The sequence below is a fragment of the Hyalella azteca genome, unplaced genomic scaffold (genome assembly GCF_000764305.2).
Source record: "Hyalella azteca isolate HAZT.00-mixed unplaced genomic scaffold, Hazt_2.0.2 contig17868, whole genome shotgun sequence".
Classification (NCBI taxonomy): Eukaryota; Metazoa; Arthropoda; class Malacostraca; order Amphipoda; family Hyalellidae; genus Hyalella; species Hyalella azteca.
The window spans coordinates 15,215-36,817 of record NW_025947637.1 but is presented as its reverse complement, the minus strand read 5'-3'; the positions used below and the strand labels follow the sequence as shown (position 1 = coordinate 36,817).

Below are 21,603 nucleotides of genomic sequence, written 5' to 3'. Positions count from 1 at the left end.
TCTCTCAATGTTAAACAAGCCTGATTCAGTTGAGGCATATTATTGTTCTCTCCACTCCTCCAGCAAAAATTTAATTATTTCTTTAAATCCACCTTCAATTTACTTCTTACTCTCAATGTGTGCGCTTTTTCCATGCATTTCATGATAATCAAAACTACTATTCTATCCCACTTCTGTTCGCTTTGATGCTATTGCGGTTAAATAAGCAACACTCGACATTATAGAATGTAATGAGAAGACGCTTGTTAGGGCCAACACAAAATTATCCCTCCTCAGCCAGTGCGGAAGAACTTAAACAAAAAAATCTTTCGTTGCAAGTGTTAATCTCAACCTAAAGTCTATTGCCGCAATGTGAATAAAAGAGTTAAGTTTAGTATTTGCTATTATATCGATATTCATTTAAAATAACTTATTCACGTACTTACTATAAATAAACTGCGGTATCTCATTCCTACAGAAAAATTCCAGTTAGAAAACTCTCATGATGACGGTCATACATATTTAGCTTGATAACAAATTTATTCGTAATGACGATATTGTTCATTAAAACCTAGAAACTTTTGTGTGATGTCTCTATAGCCTAAATTTCAATCTGAAGTGTTTATTGAAAGTCGAGCTTATAGCGTGAAATAGAGCTTTCTTTGCCTTATATACTCTACAACAGTTTGAATGTATCTGATGTTCGCACTTTGAATGTATCTGATGTTCGGATATTGGATAAAAGATCATGTTATTGAGATTGCGTCAGATGGCGACTTGTCGCGTATACATTTGGTTTGCTCTCGAACGAAGACTCAGTCTCAACAATTATAATGCATTAAAACCAATCAAGCGGAACGGAACTGAACTACCAGAGAAACGCTTTCCGAAAACTCAAAAATGTCACTCAATTATGATCAGGGTTAGTCATTAATTTTTATTGTAGCGTAATATTCAACAATGAAAAATTTTTACGTCAAGTACTATCTGAACATAGCGTATTTTTTTAGACTCTCGATTACATAAAACTAACATGATCTACATTTCATATGCAAATTTGAGTGTTTTTTTCCAGAAAATGCAAGTTAAATCTTAAGTACCTAGAATGAAGCATTGCTCGAATGTGTATTCGCGATATTGTCGTTTTGCGCTTAAACGTCCGCTGTTCTGGACTCTTACGACAAACTACATAAGGCTGCGTGTCTGACAAATTTCTGCATGCTGCGATCCTCTGTACTTAGTCATTTTATCAACCTGTCATTAGCTCCATAAACTCTGTAATTACTAATTACAGTTTAAAACATGATTTAAGAACCAATTAATCGTATATCTTAGCATAATTATTCGGATTTCATCACCATCACCGTCAGTCGTCCTGGTTACAAAGACAATATGGAAAGCGATTCAATAGTTCGGAAATATTACGTTTGCAGTGAATGAATGGAACGAATGTGATTATTGGAAGATAAAACCTTCTGAACATTACGCATGAGGCTAGTTGTATGAAGATTTTTGAAGGCGAGGTCTAGAAGGGGTGTTAAAAATTCTTCCGGTAGTATGTGGTAAGATACGATCGGTGTGCTTTTAAAAACAATGGAGTTAAGAGTGACAGAAAAAACAACAAGTAATCAAATTATGATCGACGCTTCTTGAAACAAGTCGGTTGTATATTAGTGGGTAAAGTGTGGGAATAACTCGCTTGCTGTTGTGAATTAACGTGGGAATGCGAATCATTCACATAGGATTACGATAGTTCTCGGTTGAAGAAATGAAAGTATGAATAAAAAAGTATAAATTAACTGGAAGCATTTTAATTTCGAATAGGAGGAGATGTATGGTGGAATGAGGCAGTTCACTTGCTCAGACCAACATACAGAAAAATAGGTTGTCAAGCACAGGACGGTAAGGTTCTTTCCAAAAAGTAAATGTCGCCTAATCAGCCGCTCACGGATAGAAAATTATAAGTGAAGTGCACGAGCATACGAGAAATATTAGGTTTTTTCAATAAGAAAGTATTGACATTTAAACGCGGGAAGTTTTTTGGTTAAAAATGCGGCGGAGTTTTTTCCCGTATGTAGCCAAGATACGGTCAGGGGCTAAGGAACTTGAGGATGCGGTACACGGGTTACGGGACTTGAGGATGCGACACACGGGTTACGGGACTTGAGGATGCGGTACACGGGTTACGGGACTTGAGGATGCGACACACGGGTTACGGGACTTGAGGATGCGACGCACGGGTTACGGGACTTGAGGATGCGACACACGGGAAAAATTTGATGATCAGATACACCTCCAACATGGGATATTGGAGGAGTTTGAGCAGGCAGGTTCGTGACAGGTGCAGATAGGCAGGCAAGTTGGTTCGTGATAGGTGCAGGTAGGCAGGCAAGTTGGTTCGTGACAGGTGCAGGTAGGCAGGCAAGTCGGTTCGTGACAGGTGCAGGTGGAGCAGGCAGGTGTAGCAGTTGTGGGTTCAAAGACGCCGATGATGGTTGCAGGTTCCAGAACAGGTTTATGTGGGGTAGAAAAATTAAATGAGAAATTTCGAAGACAAAATGCAATGCCGGGGAAATTTGGTTTTGATTTAAATAATTTTTAATACATTGAATCAGTATAATGAAGATGGTCAAATGGCTCGATAACTCTTGTGGAGTTCGCGAAAGTTTTCCGTGTAGATTCCTACGTGTACACATCATTATTGTTGTATAGCTGCTCTGTGCTTCTCGCTACAATAAATACACTTTTCAAACCTGGTTCCCTGAGGTTTCCACCGTCTTAAATTTGATTTCCAAACCGGGGCTATAATTTCAAGAAAAAGGCAATTGGGACTGAGAAAAATTTAATTAAAATCCTTCAAAATCTTGTCTATTTTTCATTTAAACTGGTTTTAGCAGTTGAATGCATTAATTGCAACTCTTAGCTGAGCTATTCATGAATTTTCTAATTATCAATCAATCAAACCATTCACTGAACAATAATTTTATTTATGTAACGTTGCCTGCAGAATTTGGTCACTCAATTAATCCAAACTAAAAGGAGAACGCAATGCGGGTGGGTTCTCTAATTTACGAATACCAAACTTTCAAAAATTTTCCAATCGGCCGGCAATTCCAATTACTTCTACTACAAAATTTTTTCAGCCAATCCTACTGCCATGCAATTATGTTTGATATATTTTAGTAATCATACGTTATTAATGTAAACTTGATAACTCTGAAAAAATTGATGCTCTGAAATCTTTACCACTATTTCTCAATGATAAATACAACGACAAGATTACTGGTTCTCAATGACACATTCAAATACCTTGATAAGAAACATTGTTGATCGTGTAAGATTACCGTTTCTCAATGACACATTCAAAGACCGTGATAAGAAACATTGTTGATCGTGTAAGATTACTGGTTCTCAATGACACATTCAAAGACCGTGATAAGAAACATTGTTGATCGCGTAAGATTACTGGTTCTCAATGACACATTCAAAGACCGTGACAAGAAACATTGTTGATCGCGTAAGAAAGCCGGTTCGCTGTGATAAATCCTTGGACTGTGTGTGAAGAAACATGGTTTATCGCGTAAGATTACTGGTTCTTTATGACATATTCAAAGATCGTGATAAGAAACATTGTTGATCGCGTAAGGATACCGGTTCGCTGTGATTAATCCAGGGACTGTGTGTAAAGAAACATGTTTTATTGCGTAAGAATACTGGTTCTTGGTAATACTTGTAAAGCCTGCAGATCCAGGACTGTGCTACTGTAGGAACGCTGTACTTTATCAAGCACAACATCGTTTATTATTTGTAGCTGGGGCACGCATCTGTGTCGGTCACTCGCCAGTCATCATATCCATGAACTCTGTACAAGACAACGAATAAAACTCCTTATCAATTTGACATCAACAAATATTCGGAATTCACTCACAAAACGAAGAACAAATTAGAAATATTCAGAATGAGGAATGGGCAAACTCAAGAGGAAATGCAAGGCATTCTGGACGAATGGAATGGCATTCGTCTAGAAATTAAACTTATTTTAGATGAAAGCGTTTTTGAGACCTGCTACTGATTAGTAAAGCTCGATAAAAACATTAGAAAGTTGAGAAATTCTGCTAAGCTAATAATGAATCAGTGTGTTCTTTATCAAGAGGATCTTTTTATTATGCATTTATTACACTGATACGTTTTTTGCGACTTTGAACTCTTTGAATTTTTAGTCTTGGTCTTATTATTTTTCCGTTCGTAAATAATACGTGTTTAAATAAGTGTTAGTAAGGCGAAGAAAGAGTACGGACGAAATTAAGAGCGAAATTAATATATTCGCAGTAATTTTTTAAAAGCAAATAAAAATTCAAGACGTTAATTCAGAGAAATCAAAAATCAAATATTCTCATCGTAAGTACCTAGCAGGTTCCAATTTACTTTCAGTTAATATTGTTGGAAAATAATTTGTAATTAATTGTTCAGCGAGAATGTGTGAACCGGATCAGCGTTAACCCCATGCATCAGGGTTACCAGATAGATAATGGTTGACTAGATGGATAATGGTTAACCCGATATATAAGGGTTAAAGGACCAGGATTTACCCGCAGCACGTACCGTCGAAGTCTACGGTGCCTGAGCCGTCGGCGTCGATTTCCTCGACCATCCCGTCGAGCTCCTCGTCCGTGAGCTTATCGTCCAGCTCCTTGAGGATCTCCCGCAGCACCGCCGTGGGGATGAAGCCCTCACCTTGTCGGATAATATATAAATGGGCATTAACTAGACGCAGCTATAGGCACTCATGATCATTAACTGGACGCAGCTATGGGAACTCATGATCATCCAAATGGGCATTAACTGGACAGCTATAGGCACTCATGATCATTCAAATGGGCATTAACTGGACGCAGCTATGAGCAACTCTTGATCATTCAAATGGGCATTAACTGGACGCAGCTACGGGCATGGGCACTCATGATCATTCAAATGGGCATTAACTGGACGCAGCTATGGGCACTCATGATCATTCAAATGGGCATTAACTGGACGCAGCTATGGGCACTCATGATCATTCAAATGGGCATTAACTGGACGCAGCTACGGGCACTCATGATCATTCAAATGGGCATTAACTAAACACAATGGGCATAAATTAACTCATGGACACAAGACTGTTTGAGTCAAAGTACCTTCTTGGACCGGAATAGCTCATAGAAATTTTGTCACGGTTGTTAATGCATGGTAACTCATAAAGCCAACGAAAGCAAATGAATCTTTTAGCAAGGGTGGCCTTTGATAGCTAATTTAATCTAACTTGTTCGAAAGAAACCATTTTATCAAAGAGAGTCTTTTGATGTACTAAAGGTCTAGATTGAATTTTGAGTCTAAAAATTTTACTTTGTGTCGAAGTTTAACGGGAATTAATTTAATGTACGTCTTACCGTTTTTGTCGTATAATCTGAAGGCTTCTTTTAATTCTTTCTTCATCTCCTCCTCGTCTTCTTCATTCATAAATTTTGTCGCCAGAAGAACGAATTCGTTGAACTCCAATTCGCCAGACCCTGGCAACAAAAACACCAGTGAAGTCTTTCGCTGGGACATTTTATTTTTAACCAATACTTTATATAAATATTTTTTGCTCTTCGGTGAAAAAAGGGAAAACCGAATAACGATGAATTGAAGTGGATGTGGTTCCTCTTGACATTATTGTACAAGAGAGACTTGAAAGTAACGACTATCGAAGGTAACTTCACTAAGACCGGTAATAATCAACCAGTAACAGCTAATCTAACAGTTATTTTAACTTATTGAGGTCTTTCATGTTAAAATGAATAATTTTTACTTAAAACAATACTGACCATCAAAGTCGACCTCTTCTGTGACCTCCTATAGGATCTGTCTGTTGACGGTCTGACTCTTCATTTTGACCTATTCTACTGTAGTTACCCACTAAAATATATGTGACACTAACACTAACCGTCAACGTCGACCTCTTCTATGACCTGCTTAAGGATCTGTCTGTAGACGGTCTGACCCATCATTTTGACCTATTCTACTGTAGTTACCCACTAAAATATATGTAATACTAACCATCCACGTCAACCTCTTCTATGTCCTGCTTAAGGATCTGTCTGTTAACGGTCTGGTACATCATTTTTACGTATTCTACTGTAGGTACCAACCAAAATATATGTAATACTAACCATCCACGTCGACTTTTTCTATGACCTGTTTGAGGATCTGTCTGTTGACGGTCTGACCCATCATTTTGACCTATTCTACTGTAGTTACCCACTAAAATATATGTAACACTAACCATCCACGTCGACCTCTTCTATGACCTGTTTGAGGATCTGTCTATTGACGGTCTGACCCATCATTTTGACCTATTCTACTGTAGTTACCCACTAAAATATATGTAACACTAACCATCCACGTCGACCTCTTCTATGACCTGCTTGAGGATCTGTCTGTTGACGGTCTGACCCATCATTTTAAGGATGGTAGCCACGATTTCTGTGGAGATTGCACCACGCTTCTCCTGGTCGAAGCTGTCGAATGCTCGCTTCAGCACTGATGATGCAATCAATATTAGTTTTATTGATAATAACAAACATACAGCTGGGAAGGAAATCGTTCTCTTATAATATTGATAAAATTAAAAAAACTATCCATTTTAAATTTTTGGATTTTTAGAAGTATTAATATAGATAATAATATATTATACATTAATTTCATCGTTTTATGTATATTATATTTATATGATATAATAATAATAAATATCAGAAATATTAAACAAATAATTATAGCACGTCTCGTTACGTTAATCCAATAAATATTTAAAATCTCAAATGGCGTGGAATAAATTGTAATAAAATGTATTAGCTTAAAACACGGAAAATTTTCTTCTGTTGAACAACACTTCGAAAAATTTTAGAAGCTTGTTCTTATATTGTCGGACCTTTTCATAGAATGAATATTAAAAAATAACAAAAACTATATTATTAAAAAGATCTATAGTAAAATTACGTCTACGATTCCATTGAAACCTTACCGAGCATCTGCTCTGGGTCCACCTCCGGAAGCTCCCCGTCATCCTGTCAACGAAAATGCGATCACTGTTAACTGTGAAAATTAGAAATTCCAAATTATTAAGTATCTTAAAATACAAATTACGATTAGAAAATATTTATTTTGAGTTTTAGTACTAATGGCCGCGGTCACTTTTCGTGCAAAAATTGTAAATGCTAAATTTTAGGCTATAAACGGATTAAATGTTGGACCTAAAGCTATGAAGTTCAGAAATTGAGTATGTCCGCGAGGAATGTTGTTTATTTTCGCTTGACTTGGAGCATGTTGATGTGAAGCTGATATTGACGTGCGGCCGAGGGGCGGCGGGACGATGTTTGCAGACGAGCTGCTGGCCCTCGACACTTCAAACGAGACGAGGGCTGCGGTGCTCACGAGACGAGGGCTGCGGCGCTCGCGAGACGAGGGCTGCGGCGCTCGCGAGACGAGGGCTGCGGCGCTCACGAGACGAGGGCTGCGGCGCTCGCGAGACGAGGGCTGCGGCGCTCACGAGACGAGAGCTGAGAGCTGTGACGCTCAAGAGACGGGCTGTGCTGGGGTTGCTTTGTGCTATCTCTGTTATCGTTTATGTCGGTAAAACCGTTGATGTTGATATTTGTGCTATCTTTATTTTTCCACAAACTTCAGGAGTATGAAATTTCTTAATAATCTAAATTATGTCATTTCACCACAAACGTCTATAGTAAAGTCTATGATTCGGTCGCTTCTTTTATTTTACTGTCTTTCGAGCATGTATCGTAGTTTGTCATTAATTACGGTATAATGCCGTAAACGATATTGGATGGAGACTTTCTGTCGTATTCAGTACGCATTCATTGCGTTGTAACTGCCTCTGCTGCCTCGCAATTCTCTGCACCGATAGTTCTGCCCCTGCATTCTACGAGGCAATTTACATTTGGATTCACACGACAAGGCGTCACGAGCACCGTTCGCCTGACAGTAACGCTTCACATTTCGTTCGCTTTGCACTGATCTTAATCTCCTGAATGTGTAGTTGAGGTGCCGACACGTATACGTGTTGCTTTGCTGCCTAACGTTATGGTCACCGCGCTGCAGTTTATGGTATTGTGATCGCTAACTCTTGGTGACTGCTGACTTCCTTGACGACTTGTGGTGGTGGTTAGTGGTTCCTGCTGCTTAGTCTTTACAACTTGTGATGGTCGTTAGTGGTTCCTGCTGCTTAGTCTTGACGACTTGTGGTGGTCGTTAGTGGTTCCTGCTGCTTAATCTTTACTACTTGTGATGGTCGTTAGTGGTTCCTGCTGCTTAGTCTTGACGACTTGTGGTGGTCGTTAGTGGTCCCTGCTATCGCTATGAGACTTGTATTAGGCGTTAATGTTTTCTACCTGTTCTTAACGACTTGTGATGGCCGTTTGTGGAATGTAGTGCTCATCAATGGCGACTTACGACTGTCATAGTGCTTCCTATTTTTAGCGATTGGTTGACAATTTTTTTCTATTATTTTTTTTTGCAATAAGAAGATGCTTCTGTGAAGTATTGGAAAATTACTAGCGAAGAAAATCTTGACGAAATCATCGATGTAATACGTAATGCACTAAGGATAATTTAATAACTCATCTACATTAACAACTTGAGCTTGTATACTTTTTCCACTATTTTCAGACATTGTGAATGAAGTCGTGCAATAATAACCCGTTTAAATGTGCCCGAAAATTACGAAGACTCAACAGCAGGCATTCGCAGATGCAGCTTCTGGGGCAGCGCCATGAAACGTTTTAGAGGGTTATTTCCTTAAACCAAAACATCAACATATATGACATGTGCGAAAAGCCTAGCCCGATGCATTGATGTTGTTGTGGAGAGGACTTGCTGCATTTTTATAGAACTTTTAAGCCGCAGTAACTGTGATATTTATGGTGTTTTTGAATGGTTGTTGCTGCATCGCTCATGTTCTCTCCCCCGCGTATGAACCTGAACCTCTAATGCAATGCACGTCTTGCATGGTGGAAGAAAATAATTACATTCCTTCCGAGTATATTTCAACTGACTACGAAAAAATCAAGTAACAGTTTCGTCTTCAGGTCTAATTCAAGTGTTTTAGCCTTGAAAACTAATTTAATTCCATGAATCCCAAAATTGTCCTAACCGCCAACAATCAATTGAAGAGTTTAAATTTCGGGCCTTGAAAATGCTTGAACAGCTAATAAATACATGAACAGTTAACTTTTGAGTCGAAATTTGTGCTCGTCTACTGCAATATTTAATTTACAGTTAAAATGGACATTCAACGGAGCACAATTTTTCAAGGTTCCGGCGGCCAATTCATTTTTATAAAAATCAAATATATTATAATTTTGTTGAGATATTCAATGCAAAAGAGTTCATTCGTTTCATTTGCACTAACAATGTTGCAAAAGTTTCCTTTTTATTAACTTTCAATAGTAATCAGCATCGTGCAGGCTCTAAAGCCGCATTATCAAACTCGCCCTAAGTACATATAGCGGCAGATTTTTTGTTAGTGGTTAGTGGATATAGCTTGATGAAAAGCCGTCATTAATTGCCTAACGGAGTTACAAACTACTTTTGGCATTACAGAATTTTGGCTTGCAGTTTAGCATCTAATTTTTTTAAACCGATGGTGGCGTATAGCAGGTTGGCATTCCGCTGCTCTTTTAATTAGACCGGCGGCACGTGAGTACCCCGACAGGCACGTGAACTAACCCATATTATTATCCATCGATGTTACCAGTATTTCAGAAGGAAAACATTTGTCTCGTGATTATTTGTTTTCTGCATTTATTGCTTAGATTGCAGCTATACATGCTTCGCGCAGTGACCGGAACTCATGATATCAATTTCTATGAAATTGTAGTCAAAACATGCAGTGCTTAGAGGTAGATTTTGTTAGATGATATGCAGGAAATTAACTCGGGTCCTAAAAGGAGGTTGAAATGGGGGAAAAGATTATCAATTTTGTTGAATCAAGGCTCATGGTTGTTTCATCATAGTTGCTACACATGATGAAAGATTAGTCGAATGCTGTTATTTGTACCATTGCGATGGTTCTTAACGTTAAATTTATAAATATTTTGTTAATTAACTATTCGTTGATATTGTCTTGTGTGAGTCTTCACACTCACTTTTCTGTACAAAAATCCGGATGCTACAAATCGAAAAATCTTACTTACTTCATGTGCATAATTATAACACTGGTAGTTGGAGAAATGCCTCTAAAATCAATGGTTAAAAAATATTTATTGAAGTTATGGACACATCATAATTTATAAGATTGTAGCTTTACCTCACCGCACTGCCATCAAATACTGATAAACTCGACGTCGCTCATTTGGAGGCGCAAGAAGCGCCAGGCTTGTCGACACTGCCACATTTCTGCCACGCGTCTCGCCCGTTTCGGCGAGTTGTTTTTGCGGGCTTCAGGCAAAACATTATCTGCCTAACGACAGCTGGGCGGTGGTGGCTAAAGCAAAATAAACCACGGCGTGTTTGTATAGTCAGAGGCTCGTAACTTACGACCTCGGCCTTCTGCCGCTCGCTCCTGTTACGATGTGCATGTTTGCTTGCATGTCTCGTTCTGTGTGACTATTTGCCCCACGTTTATTCCCATCTGAATTACCTTTCGAATTTGATCGAAAATGGACACTGGCTAGACGAAAGGAAAATCGTGTGATGCATCGTATCAAGAAATAAATTTATAGTTTAATTCTGATTCAGTTCAATTATCTTCTTTACCAGCAATTCTGCTTGCGTTGAGCCGTTCTTTTCGCACTTTTATGGGATTGTACTGAGTAATCGTAAAAATATCATCTAGACCTGAAACCTTTTTCCTTCAGATAAACTCGGAAATAAGTCTAGTAATACGTTTGCGAGCGGATCTTTGCATGGTTTTCTGCAACAGATATTTTATTCATACTACCCTACTGAAAATGTTCGCCAAAGTCCAAACCATTGTTTGTGAAACAGTGTCATTTTTCACTAAAAATCTCACAAATTAGAACCGTTTCTGTGTAGGGATGTGGGGTACAAACAAAAAATAATCAAACAGTTTGCTCCAAAATCTCAAGATTGTGCATCATAATCACAATTCATACTTGTTGCTCTTGCCATGAATACCTTGGCGCTATTGTACTTTTAAAAGTTGAATAATAGTTTCCTGAATACCAAAGTTTATATGGTTACCTGTCTTTAAGGCCACTTTGTTTGTTGTGGAACGCTGTTGTAATATGTATACGGGGCCTCGATGGTTACCGCGCTTTCCGACTAGATTTCAAGCAAAAAATTTGTTGTTCAAATAAGGTTTGTACACAAAAGGTTCGGTGTCGGCCTGCAGGCAACAGTGTATCAGGTTTGCGTGGGCTGTGCCTGGGCATTGGCTCGAGTCACGTAGTTCTTTCTTGTCCTAATTTGTTATTCACATTATTACTCTTGATATATAATGTGTCGGGAATGAATGTCCACTGCCTGTTGCTTCGAATATCTTGAAAACTTTACGTTTCGTTTGCAATACTTGTTATTATTCGAATGTTTGCAGGAAAGTTATTGTAGAAGATTCGTAAAATACCTATGCTAACTGGACAATTACAGAAAATTATTTAGAAGTACGATTTAATGTCGTTATAAATTTATTCACAAAAGAATTTCGGTAATCTTAAATAATGGTGTCGTGTCCACTTATTGCAGGATGGTTTACCCCGAACTTAAGTGTTTTGCAGCATGCGATTCTGATGCAATTAATTAAGGACATGAAAGGGTTTCTATTACGAGGACATGAAGAATTCCAACTGACAATAACGCAATAATAAAATCTTTATCGAGTTTGATTGTTTCGACCCTTAATCCAAAAACGGATAGCTTTACATTTTTTCCTGAGATGATGGCATTCAAACTCTCGTACGTCAAAACTATGAAGCTTAAAGTTCTAGTTCTAGAGGTGATGGCACGCAAACTCTCGTCCGTCAAAACTATGAAGCTTAAAGTTCTAGTTCTAGTTCTAGAGGTGATGGCACACAAGCTCTCGCCGTCAAAACTATGCGGCTTAAAGTTCTAGTTCTAGAGGTGATGGCACGCAAGCTCTCGTCCGTCAAGCCCTCGCCTTCTTATCACTTGTTTATCTCACACCTCAGCCGCAGTTGCACTTTCTATGCCTGCCGAGGGCTGCACTTCCTTCAGTTCAAAAAACTGTACAGAAATTTGAAGAATTTAAGCAAGATTTATTTTCGTCGAACATTTCATGCTTTGGGACATATATGTTGATGTCTTACGCCTTGGGATGGTCCTTGAATAGCGGGATTTGATATCTATAGTGACAGTTTATACGGTGAGTTCTTTTACTGTATTTAGTGGATCATAATTGGACCATATATAGTGCGACTTATTTTAGGGATACTCTACGTAATGAAATTTTATGCACCGAAGCAAACCACTACAAATTTTTATAACGTTTCATCTATTACTCGAGATTTTAAGTAGAGAGACTTCGTACATAAGCTGTGTATAGAAGTATACCGTATGCAGTGACAGGGGCCGTTATACATCATGCAGTCAAGCAATGCAGATTCAGTGGCTTTATTTATTCGTCTAAATTGTTATTAGTGAGAATTTATTTGAACTGACTTTTCATGATTAGTGATGCTTTGCATCGTTGTTTTGGGTAGAAATAAAAGAACTTCACAATGTTCTGATCTATTAAATGAGGCCGACTCCAAGCTTTTCTAGATTCTTTGGCAACCTTTCATCAAAACTAAGAGCCACTTCACTGGTTTTGGTATCACTTTTTTCGTAATTAATCGAATGGTTAGATATTTGTAGTTGGTTGTTGGCAAGTTGTATCTGTAATTAAGTACGGCGGTGTATGCGGTGAGTGTGGCACGAAGCAGCGGTAAAATTAGTCGTTGCCGCTGCTCGGTCGCCCAGTACGAAAAATCGCTGCTCTTGTTTTGGTGCAATTGTTGCACTGCAAGTTCAGCTCAAAACATTTCTCATCGCCTCAATGTTCTCAAGATAAATGTTTACAAGACTCCTACTAACATTAATATTTATAACAATAAAAATATTATTCGTTAGCGCCTCTGTTCCCAAAAATCATGGTAAAACATATTTTACTTTTGATTGTAATATTTGCTTACGCTTTTTACTGACTCCTGCAGAAATTCTCTCGGGAAATGAGAGCACCCATAACTTTAGTTATGTTAGTTTATGTAGGAGCCTCCTTGATGAGAAGCATCAAATACGCTGCTCTACGGGACGATGCTTCTTGATGAACGTCATCGCATGCAGCAGCTGACACTTGAGGGCGAGCGCGCGTACGTGTTTCTTGTTGCCGAGCACAAAAAATGTGCTGCCATTTGGCGTGAAGTTGGCGTCGAAGAAATGAGAGATCGGCGACTACTTCTGCATCTAATTGGCATTTCGGGTCGGTAAAGATAGAGTATTTGTTACGATCCTAGCTAGGATAACGAGGATCCTACATCGTTAGGAACCTCTTTAATTAGGTTTTCGAGTCTGTAATATAGGATGGACTTTTCATGAATATGAATTGGTGGGATCCTCGTTAACATTCATGTTACTCTAGCTGAGCGTTACAGTCGGGCTGTAGCAATCGCTTTTTATGAGTTCGCCCTAAAAATTTACCGGTTGAGGCCCAATTTAATACTTTTCAAAGGCAGTTATAGAAATGAACGTACAAAAAATAAGATGATTTGGTCTAGATAAAATTTATTTAGATTTAAAATCATCGCGTTACACTGGAACAAAAATTGTGTGTGAAGAACAATATTTCTTAAAATAACCTGCAAGTCCAAATCCCTATTACTTCAGCTTTTAGCTACTTAATTTAGCTTCAGTGGTATAATTTCACACTTTACTATTTCTTGGGCTTTGTAAAGCGTAAGAAAATGACAACATGGCACTAACCTCAAATTTATTGTATTGTTCAAGCTTCAATAACGTATATGAAACAAATTAATGCTCTCAAAGGTCCGTGGACTGCAGTATTTTGGCTCGTTGATTAACGTTAATATTCTAGGAATTGCAGCCCTGAAGCGCTAAAGAATAAATAGATCGCTGACCAAAATTGATTCGGAATGAAATTATTCTGTCTACTATTCGTCTTTACCTTGCTATAACATAACATAACATGGTGATCTCGGCGCTGAAGTGTAGGCCTGATGTGGCCTGTCGCCTATTCTTTTCCTTTTCGTGCCTTGTGGAAATTACGTGCGTGTTTTCGAAATATGGCCACTTATATGGGTCACCCATGCAACATATCAAACTGGAACAAAACTTCTTCAATATTCACCCAATTAGTGACGTCATTGTCATTTCACCATCTGGCAGCACACGCTCGCAGTCACTGCTACTCAAGTTCTGTGGAAAAACCGACATCTTTTGGTCCGTTTGATGGACATGGGCAATGTTTTGGTGCTAGATTACTTCTTATGATCGCAGCGAAACCTTGATGACCCATTCGTTGTGTGGCAAAAATTGTGACATGCCCGTTAGGGCTCAGGAAGATTGTGAAAGGTGAAGATAGTGAAATGTTAAGGCTGGATATGGTGAAGATTGTAAACGGTGAAGATTGTGAATGGTGATGGTTGTGAATGGTGATTATTGTGAATGGTGATGATTGTGAACAGTGACGATTGTTAAATGTTAAGATTGTGTAAGGTGATGATTTTGAAAGGTAAATATTGTGAACTGTGATGATTGTGACTGGTAAGATTGTGAAAAGTGAAGATTGTTAATTGTGAAGATTGTTAATGGTGGTGATTATTAAAGATGAAGATTGTGATATGTGAAGATTGTGAAAGGTGAAGATTGTGAAAGGTGAAGATTGTGAAAGGTGAAGATTGTGAAAGGTGAAGATCGTGAAAGGTGAATATTGTGAAAGTTAAAAATTGTGTAAGGTGAAGATTATGAAAGGTGAAGATTGTGAGAGGTGAAGATTGTGAAAGGCGAAGATTGTTAAAGATTAGGATTGTGAAAGATGAAAATTGTATAAGGTGAAGATTGTGAAAGGTGAAGATTGCGATATGTGAAGATGTGAAAGGTAAAGATTGTGAAAGGTGAAGATTGTGAAAGGTGAAGATTGTGAAAGGTGAAGATTGTGAAAGGTGAAGATTGTGAAAGGTGAAGATTGTGAAAGGTGAAGATTGTGAGAGGTGAAGATGGTGAAAGGTAAAGATTGTGAAAGGTAAAGATTGTGAAAGGTAAAGATTGTGAAAGGTAAAGATTGTGAAAGGTAAAGATTGTGAAATGTGAATATTGTGAAATGTGAATATTGTGAAAGGTAAAGATTGTGAAAGGTAAAGATTGTGAAAGGTAGAGATTCTGAAAGGTGAAGATTGTGAAGTCCCGAATAGTGACATCTCTAACAGAAAGAGTCCCTAGCTGTACGGACTTTTGAAAGTTTGGTTTGGGGGATTCATGAGAAATTAGTTAATTACATGAAATGAAAACCTCCTCTTGCATAACAATTAGAAGCTGCGGTATAGGAGCGACCATGCTTCCCCCTTACCGCTTGCTGCCAGGCCTCAAGATGCATGATAAACTCCTGACCGCTGAGGTAAACACTCCACTGGTTACTTGGCTCTGATCAATGGCCGAGACTCGACCATCTCTAAACAATGGAGCATGATGCACCGCATCACTATGCAGACCAGAGAATGCTAATGAATGCAAAGACAAGGGCGTCTGACAATAGAACTCCGGTGGTGGAGGCAGAACAGTTAGTTAACTATTAAAACTATCATTGATCCGGCTTATAATCCTAATCCCAGCTAAACTGGGGATTAAGTTCGTGCTCGGGTACTCGGATTCTCATCGAGTTATTAACCTAATGTACGGGTCATTTACTTCTTGAGATATTTCGTATGCTGCCAACAAATGAATGACAACGGTCTGGAATTTTAGTGTAGCCAAAGCTATAGTTAGTCATGGAAGTTGCAAAACCCACCTAAAGTTTTCCATATTTCGGAGATAGCGGTGATTATACATGGAATCTCTGTTTTACACTAACTGTTAATTATCTAAAAGGGCAATATGAGTCATAATACGCCATCTTGAATACTCTATTGGTCGAGAAACAATGTCTCTCATCGCCCTACTTTGCTTAGCACACACATAGTCCCGCAGGTTTTCCTACATTATCAGACGTAAATGGTGTTATAGTTCCGCAGGTTTTCCTACACTGCAGACATAAATGGTGTTATAGTCTCGCAGGTCTTCCTACACTGCAGACATAAATGGTGTTATAGTCCCGCAGGTTTTCCTACACTGCAGACATAAATGGTGTTATAGTCCCGCAGGTTTTCCTGCACTGCAGACATAAATGGTGTTATAGTCCCGCAGGTTTTCCTACACTGCAGACATAAATGGTGTTATAGTCCCGCAGGTCTTCCTACACTGCAGACATAAATGGTGTTATAGTCCCGCAGGTGTTCCTACACTGCAGACGTAAATGGTGTTATAGTCCCGCAGGTCTTCCTACACTGCAGACGTAAATGGTGTTATAGACTAGTTTTTAATTGGACTTTTTTCCAAGAAACGACTAGAGTTAAATACAAAATAATTATCATGATTATCTCTTACACAATATGTTGTACTTGCCGTTACTGTCATGATGCATTGGTCGCCACGTCATGCCAAGTCGCGCATGCGTGCAGGATCTCGCGCCCTACATATGCGAGGGTGCGCCGCACTCGCTCAGCGCGCCGCTAGCCCGACATGCCGTTTTTATACGGATAATTAGAAGTTATTTTAGAGCCGCTCGTGTGTTGGCAGCTCGACTGTTATTAAGTTCAGCGTGAGGGAGTGTCGTTATGACTCGTGTATCGAGATTCTTTGCTGCTGCATTTCTCTCCAGTCCGCTCTGTTCTAAGTGTTTTTTTTCTATTAGGGTTATGATAATAATACTTAATAATAGAGTAGAGAATGTTCATTTATCTGGTTAATTTTCCTCTTTTATAATCCTGTACCGCACTGTTCTCTTTGGTCTCTGTCTATTATCGTCCTACGATTTCTTTCATAAATTCATTTGAAAAATTAATTATTCCATTGCATATCAGTAATTCTCCTTGCTGCCTATACTGTTATTTTATATTAAATAATTTATAATCTCCTGTATTGAAAAGATCTACATAATACTAAATAAGAAAATTATAATATATGATACTATACTAATATACTATTCATAAAAATAAAAACCATTTGAGATTCTCCGGCTTTTACCCAAGTATTTATTTTTTTTCGTTCAGGTTATCATAGCCAATTCTAATTATTTTGAATTGGAAAATTTAAATTCATTTGGTCGCGTCGAACTATAAGTTTCATCTGAATGTTGAATGATAAATATTGAAATGAAGTAGAGTTGCGCATTTCCTCTTGGATTTATTTTTTGCACAACACCAAGTTGGAATTATCTTTTAAAGTTCAAGTCGGTATCATAAGTTTCACAAAGTTTGGCGCACTTGATTATATAAATTAACTTTATTGAGGGGTTGAAAGTAATCATAAGAATCTATAATTATTCTCTACGTGCGAATTAATCATTGCATGCGTGAACGGTATGTCGCTCGTGAACAGTTCGTACGTAGAACAAATATGCGTAGAAGTGATGCATCTTGCGGTGACAAGCGAGTTTTTCCTCGCATTGCGAAGAACCATAATGCGGAGCGCTGCTCACGCTCGACAAATAAGAATGTCCTTGTCATGTCGGCGTTCAGAATGCGTGGACTTGCCTTGCTTTTACTACGCGCACGTTAATTTTCACTTGTTTATTGTATGCTTAGAATCGACGTGTCGTAATTGTGGTGGTTGCCAGGCTACTGTGTTGTTGTCAAAATGTTGTGAGTTATAAATAATGTGTTATTTCGTTCCTAAAAGCTCACAAAAACCACATTATTTCGAAAGTGTTTTATAATTTGTAATCATGTCGTGCATAATTTGATCATGTTCAGTAAAATCACCGCGTAAGATTTGTGAAATGTTTTAAAACTTGTAAAGAAGATCTACATAAATCGTGAACATTTTGCCATACTGACTTTAAAAAGCACGGCAAAGTTCAAGCAGCGTTAATTTATTACCAAGTAGAGGCTCTACTTTATTAACTTTTTGTTAATGATGGCCGTTTATATTATTACACAGGTATATCAATAAAAATCAGGAATAAATTCGAAAGTTAGCCCTATTAACCTTATATTGTTAATAGGGCTAACTATTGGTTAATATAGGACTAACGCCGTTCTGCTCTCGCACCAGTAGCGAGGAGTTGCTTCGCATGCTCCCAAAATGCGCTCTGTTCTCGCACCAGCGGCGAGGAGTTGCTTCACATGCTCTTAAAATGCGCTCTGCTCTCGCACCAGCGACGAGGAGTTGCTTCGCATGCTCCCAAAATGCGCTCTGCTCTCGCACCAGCGGCGAGGAGTTGCTTCGCTTGCTCCCAAAATGCGCTCTGCTGTCGCACCAGCGGCGAGGAGATGCTGCGCATGCTCCCAAAATGCGCTCTGCTCTCGCACCAGCGGCGAGGAGTTGCTTCGCATGCTCCCAATATGCGCTCTGTTCTCGCACCAGCGGCGGGGAGTTGCTTCACATGCTTCCAAAATGCGCTCTGCTCTCGCACCAGCGGCGAGGAGTTGCTTCGAGTGCTCCCTTAAAAAAGGAATAGGTCAGTTCGTGGCTGCAGTAAATATACGTCAATTTGAGAGAGAGCTCATTGAGGTGGCCGATGCTCGTGTCTGTTTGAGTTGTTTACCTGACGCTCAGTCTGCGGTTGTTTACATCTTGTCTTTGGTGTGGCGTCCCAATAACCTACAGTCCTAATTGCACTCGGAAAAAGAAGCAGGAAGCATCATTTTTTTTTCTCGAATAATGCGCTTCATGTGAAGCTTTACTTTAACTGCTTTGCAAGAAATTTTTTTTTTTCGTGCCAAATTTTGTTTAAAATTAATTTGATGCTTCGTTTTTAGCATGCTAATCGAAAATACATATTCCATGCCACTCATGGTTGCACAAGCGATATGAGGATTCTGTACTAATGTTCCCTTCTAAAATACTTATTATAACATTTACTTTTCAACACACAAATAATTTGAGGCTTTAGTCCAAGTTCACAATAATTGTTCGCTATATATACTTGCGTCGATATTGGTGTCTGGTTACAGGAAAAACGCTTTTTAATTCTTCAAATGTTGAGTGGAGTTAACTTTTCTCACAAAATTAGCCACAAGCATAATTTGATTTGAATTTTGCAATGGTTGTGAACTTTGTCGCAACCTTCGGCAACTAAAGCATTCTTCTGTTGAATAGTGCAAATTCCTCTACTCCTGCAAACACGGCTTAATAGTTACCGCACATGGAAGTGATGTTCTGAAATGTCTAATTAATAATTCTTTTTACTTTCCTGAATTTCTTTATCTGTGCATTTAAATTTAAAAATGCATACCGAAGAGAACAAGCTCAGTTTCCCTCTCTTTCTCTTTCCTCAAAAGAAAACAAAATCAGTGACATTCTTCGGTTGCTTGTCTCGTTCCTATCTTATAAATCTCTGCTCCTTGTAAAAACACGGCGATTTTCGACGTACATTTTCAACTTGTTAAGAGTGTTATTTTTTGTGTTGTTTGTGCGGGGGTTGCGGTGGTAGAGCTCTGCCAGGATTTTTTTAAGCTGCACCTCTGACAGCGTATCCGCAATTTGCTATTTTTCATGTCAATGGACCCTGCCTGCAGTTCCTTTTCCTGGTGAAATTCATTTATTGCTTTTATTATGTCTTGAACCCTGGAAATATTAGGTTTTTTGAAATAATTAATTTAATGTTTGATGAAGAAAATTACATCAGTGACCCGTATTTAGGACTAGAATCTACCTCCATTACAACCGATATTAAGATGATATTATAGATTCCTATAACATCATACTTACATTTGTGACAAATTTACGAGAAATCTAAAGTGTGATTCAATGTATAAAGTCGTGTAATAACGTAAATTAATGTTAATTTTATCAATATACGCAGCCATGAACGTGTAACTCTGCATTAAAGCGTTATTTGCTTGCACTGCAGGCTCTCGCACGCTCTGTATCGAGTTCAACTTGTACTTTTTCCTGTTTTTTATAGATTTGCTTATGAATATAACTTCTTAAAATATTTTATTTACTACAACACTAATTATCAATAGCTAATTTATTTTACATACCATGACTGAGAAGACTCCTTAATGTTCTGGTCGAATGGTAGTAGTAGCCGAACCTTTCCTCCCTCTGACGTCGCGTGAAGTTCTTCAACGTCTGTCTCGGCTGATTGGGATTAGGCTTCGTGTTTGATCAAATCCAGTTCATAAATTAATTCAAAGTCGATAGTCGTCGCTACTTTCGATCATTTCAAATTTCGATTTGATTGCAACTAATTTTTTCGTTTCCGCGATGTGCTAAACTCAGTCATTTATACGTAAACACATGCAATAGTTAGCGTTTCAGTGTAGTACGGAGGCCATTTGCACTCCACGTCGGAATTCAACATCGTTCCAGATGATACAAATAAGATCTTTCCATTCCTAAATTACTCATAATTCTCGTCAAAGCTGGAAGAAATATTGTGGATTATTTTATTCTCCAAATGCTCTGCGTGACTTTAAAACAAACTACTGCTGAAACGAATGCTGCACAAGAGGAAAGAAAGAATTCGTTGAGCACGAGAAAAAAAACCTTAATTTCTATGGATTATTAGTATAATATTACCATTTTGTAAAAAGAAACGCGTGAGTGGAGCAGTGAGTGAACGAAATTCTTATGGGTGCAGTGAGCGAACGAAATTCTTATGGGTGCAGTGAGTGAACGAAATTCTTATGGGTGCAGTGAGTGAACGAAATTTTTATGGGTGCAGTGAGTGAACGAAATTCTTATGGGTGCAGTGAGCGAACGAAATTCTCATGGGTGCAGTGAGCGAACGAAATTCTTATGGGTGCAGTGAGCGAACGAAATTCTTATGGGGGCAGTGAGTGAACGAAATTCTTATGGGTGCAGTGAGTGAAAGAAATTCTCATGGGTGCAGTGAGTGAACGAAATTCTTATGGGTGCAGTGAGTGAACGAAATTCTTATGGTGCAGTGAGTGGACGAAATTCTTATGGGTGCAGTGAGTGAATGAAATGCATGGAATCAGTATTCGTCACAAACAGTTCATCACTGCATTGCTCTCTATTTTATATCGCCAGCCTCGCAGTGAACATTTATGACGAGCAAGTTAATTTGGTACTGTAATTTGCAGTATTAACTTCCTAAAAGCGACTGTGTCGTTTTCAGGAATGCCTTATTTCTCCTGATATTTCTGACAACTTCTTTTATTAAAATCAACGAAAATATATCTAAAATTTCCATACTCGAATACCCTAGGCTGCAGTTTGTTTTGCAATATGACAACCAAAGAAGGATGTCTGAGACGAGAGAGGTCGAGTGAGTTCTACGATGTTACTTCAGACAAGTTAACTCTAGGCTTACGTAGTTATGATTTATTTGTTAGTACGCGACAATATGGCGAAATTACGATCAGTTTTTGCTCTAGTGCCGTTCATACCACTTTG

The 21,603-nt window shown here is 38.6% G+C and overlaps 2 protein-coding genes across 5 annotated transcripts in view; one reads left to right on the top strand and one right to left on the bottom strand.

Moving 5' to 3' along the window:
- Positions 1–21,603, top strand: part of LOC108681073 (glutaminase liver isoform, mitochondrial) — a 61,165-nt gene that overhangs the window by 26,697 nt on the left and 12,865 nt on the right. The window lies entirely within an intron of this gene.
- On the bottom strand, positions 213–20,686 carry LOC108681072 (troponin C, isoallergen Bla g 6.0101). 4 transcript variants are annotated; one of them, XM_018170050.1, is made up of 7 exons: positions 20,223–20,686; positions 7,019–7,061; positions 6,419–6,537; positions 6,281–6,305; positions 5,406–5,525; positions 4,582–4,713; positions 213–3,841 (listed from the first exon to the last, which is right to left on the bottom strand). In XM_018170050.1, the coding sequence occupies exons 1-7, from the start codon at positions 20,223–20,225 to the stop codon at positions 3,813–3,815; spliced, it is 471 nt and encodes a 156-aa protein (XP_018025539.1). In that variant the 5' UTR covers positions 20,226–20,686; the 3' UTR covers positions 213–3,812. The 4 variants fall into 4 exon arrangements, with proteins under 4 accessions (XP_018025539.1, XP_018025538.1, XP_018025537.1 ...); XM_018170049.1 differs by having other exon boundaries at positions 6,281–6,317; positions 6,431–6,537; XM_018170048.1 differs by lacking the exon at positions 6,281–6,305 and having other exon boundaries at positions 6,394–6,537.

Bases quoted from the DNA above. Each gene is read 5' to 3' on its own strand.
- LOC108681072 (XM_018170048.1), bottom strand. The intron at 4,714-5,405 runs GTAAGACGTACA...TTATCCGACAAG, and splicing joins CAGATTATACGACAAAAACG to GTGAGGGCTTCATCCCCACG. The intron at 3,842-4,581 runs GTACGTGCTGCG...TGTCTTGTACAG, and splicing joins AGGCACCGTAGACTTCGACG to AGTTCATGGATATGATGACT.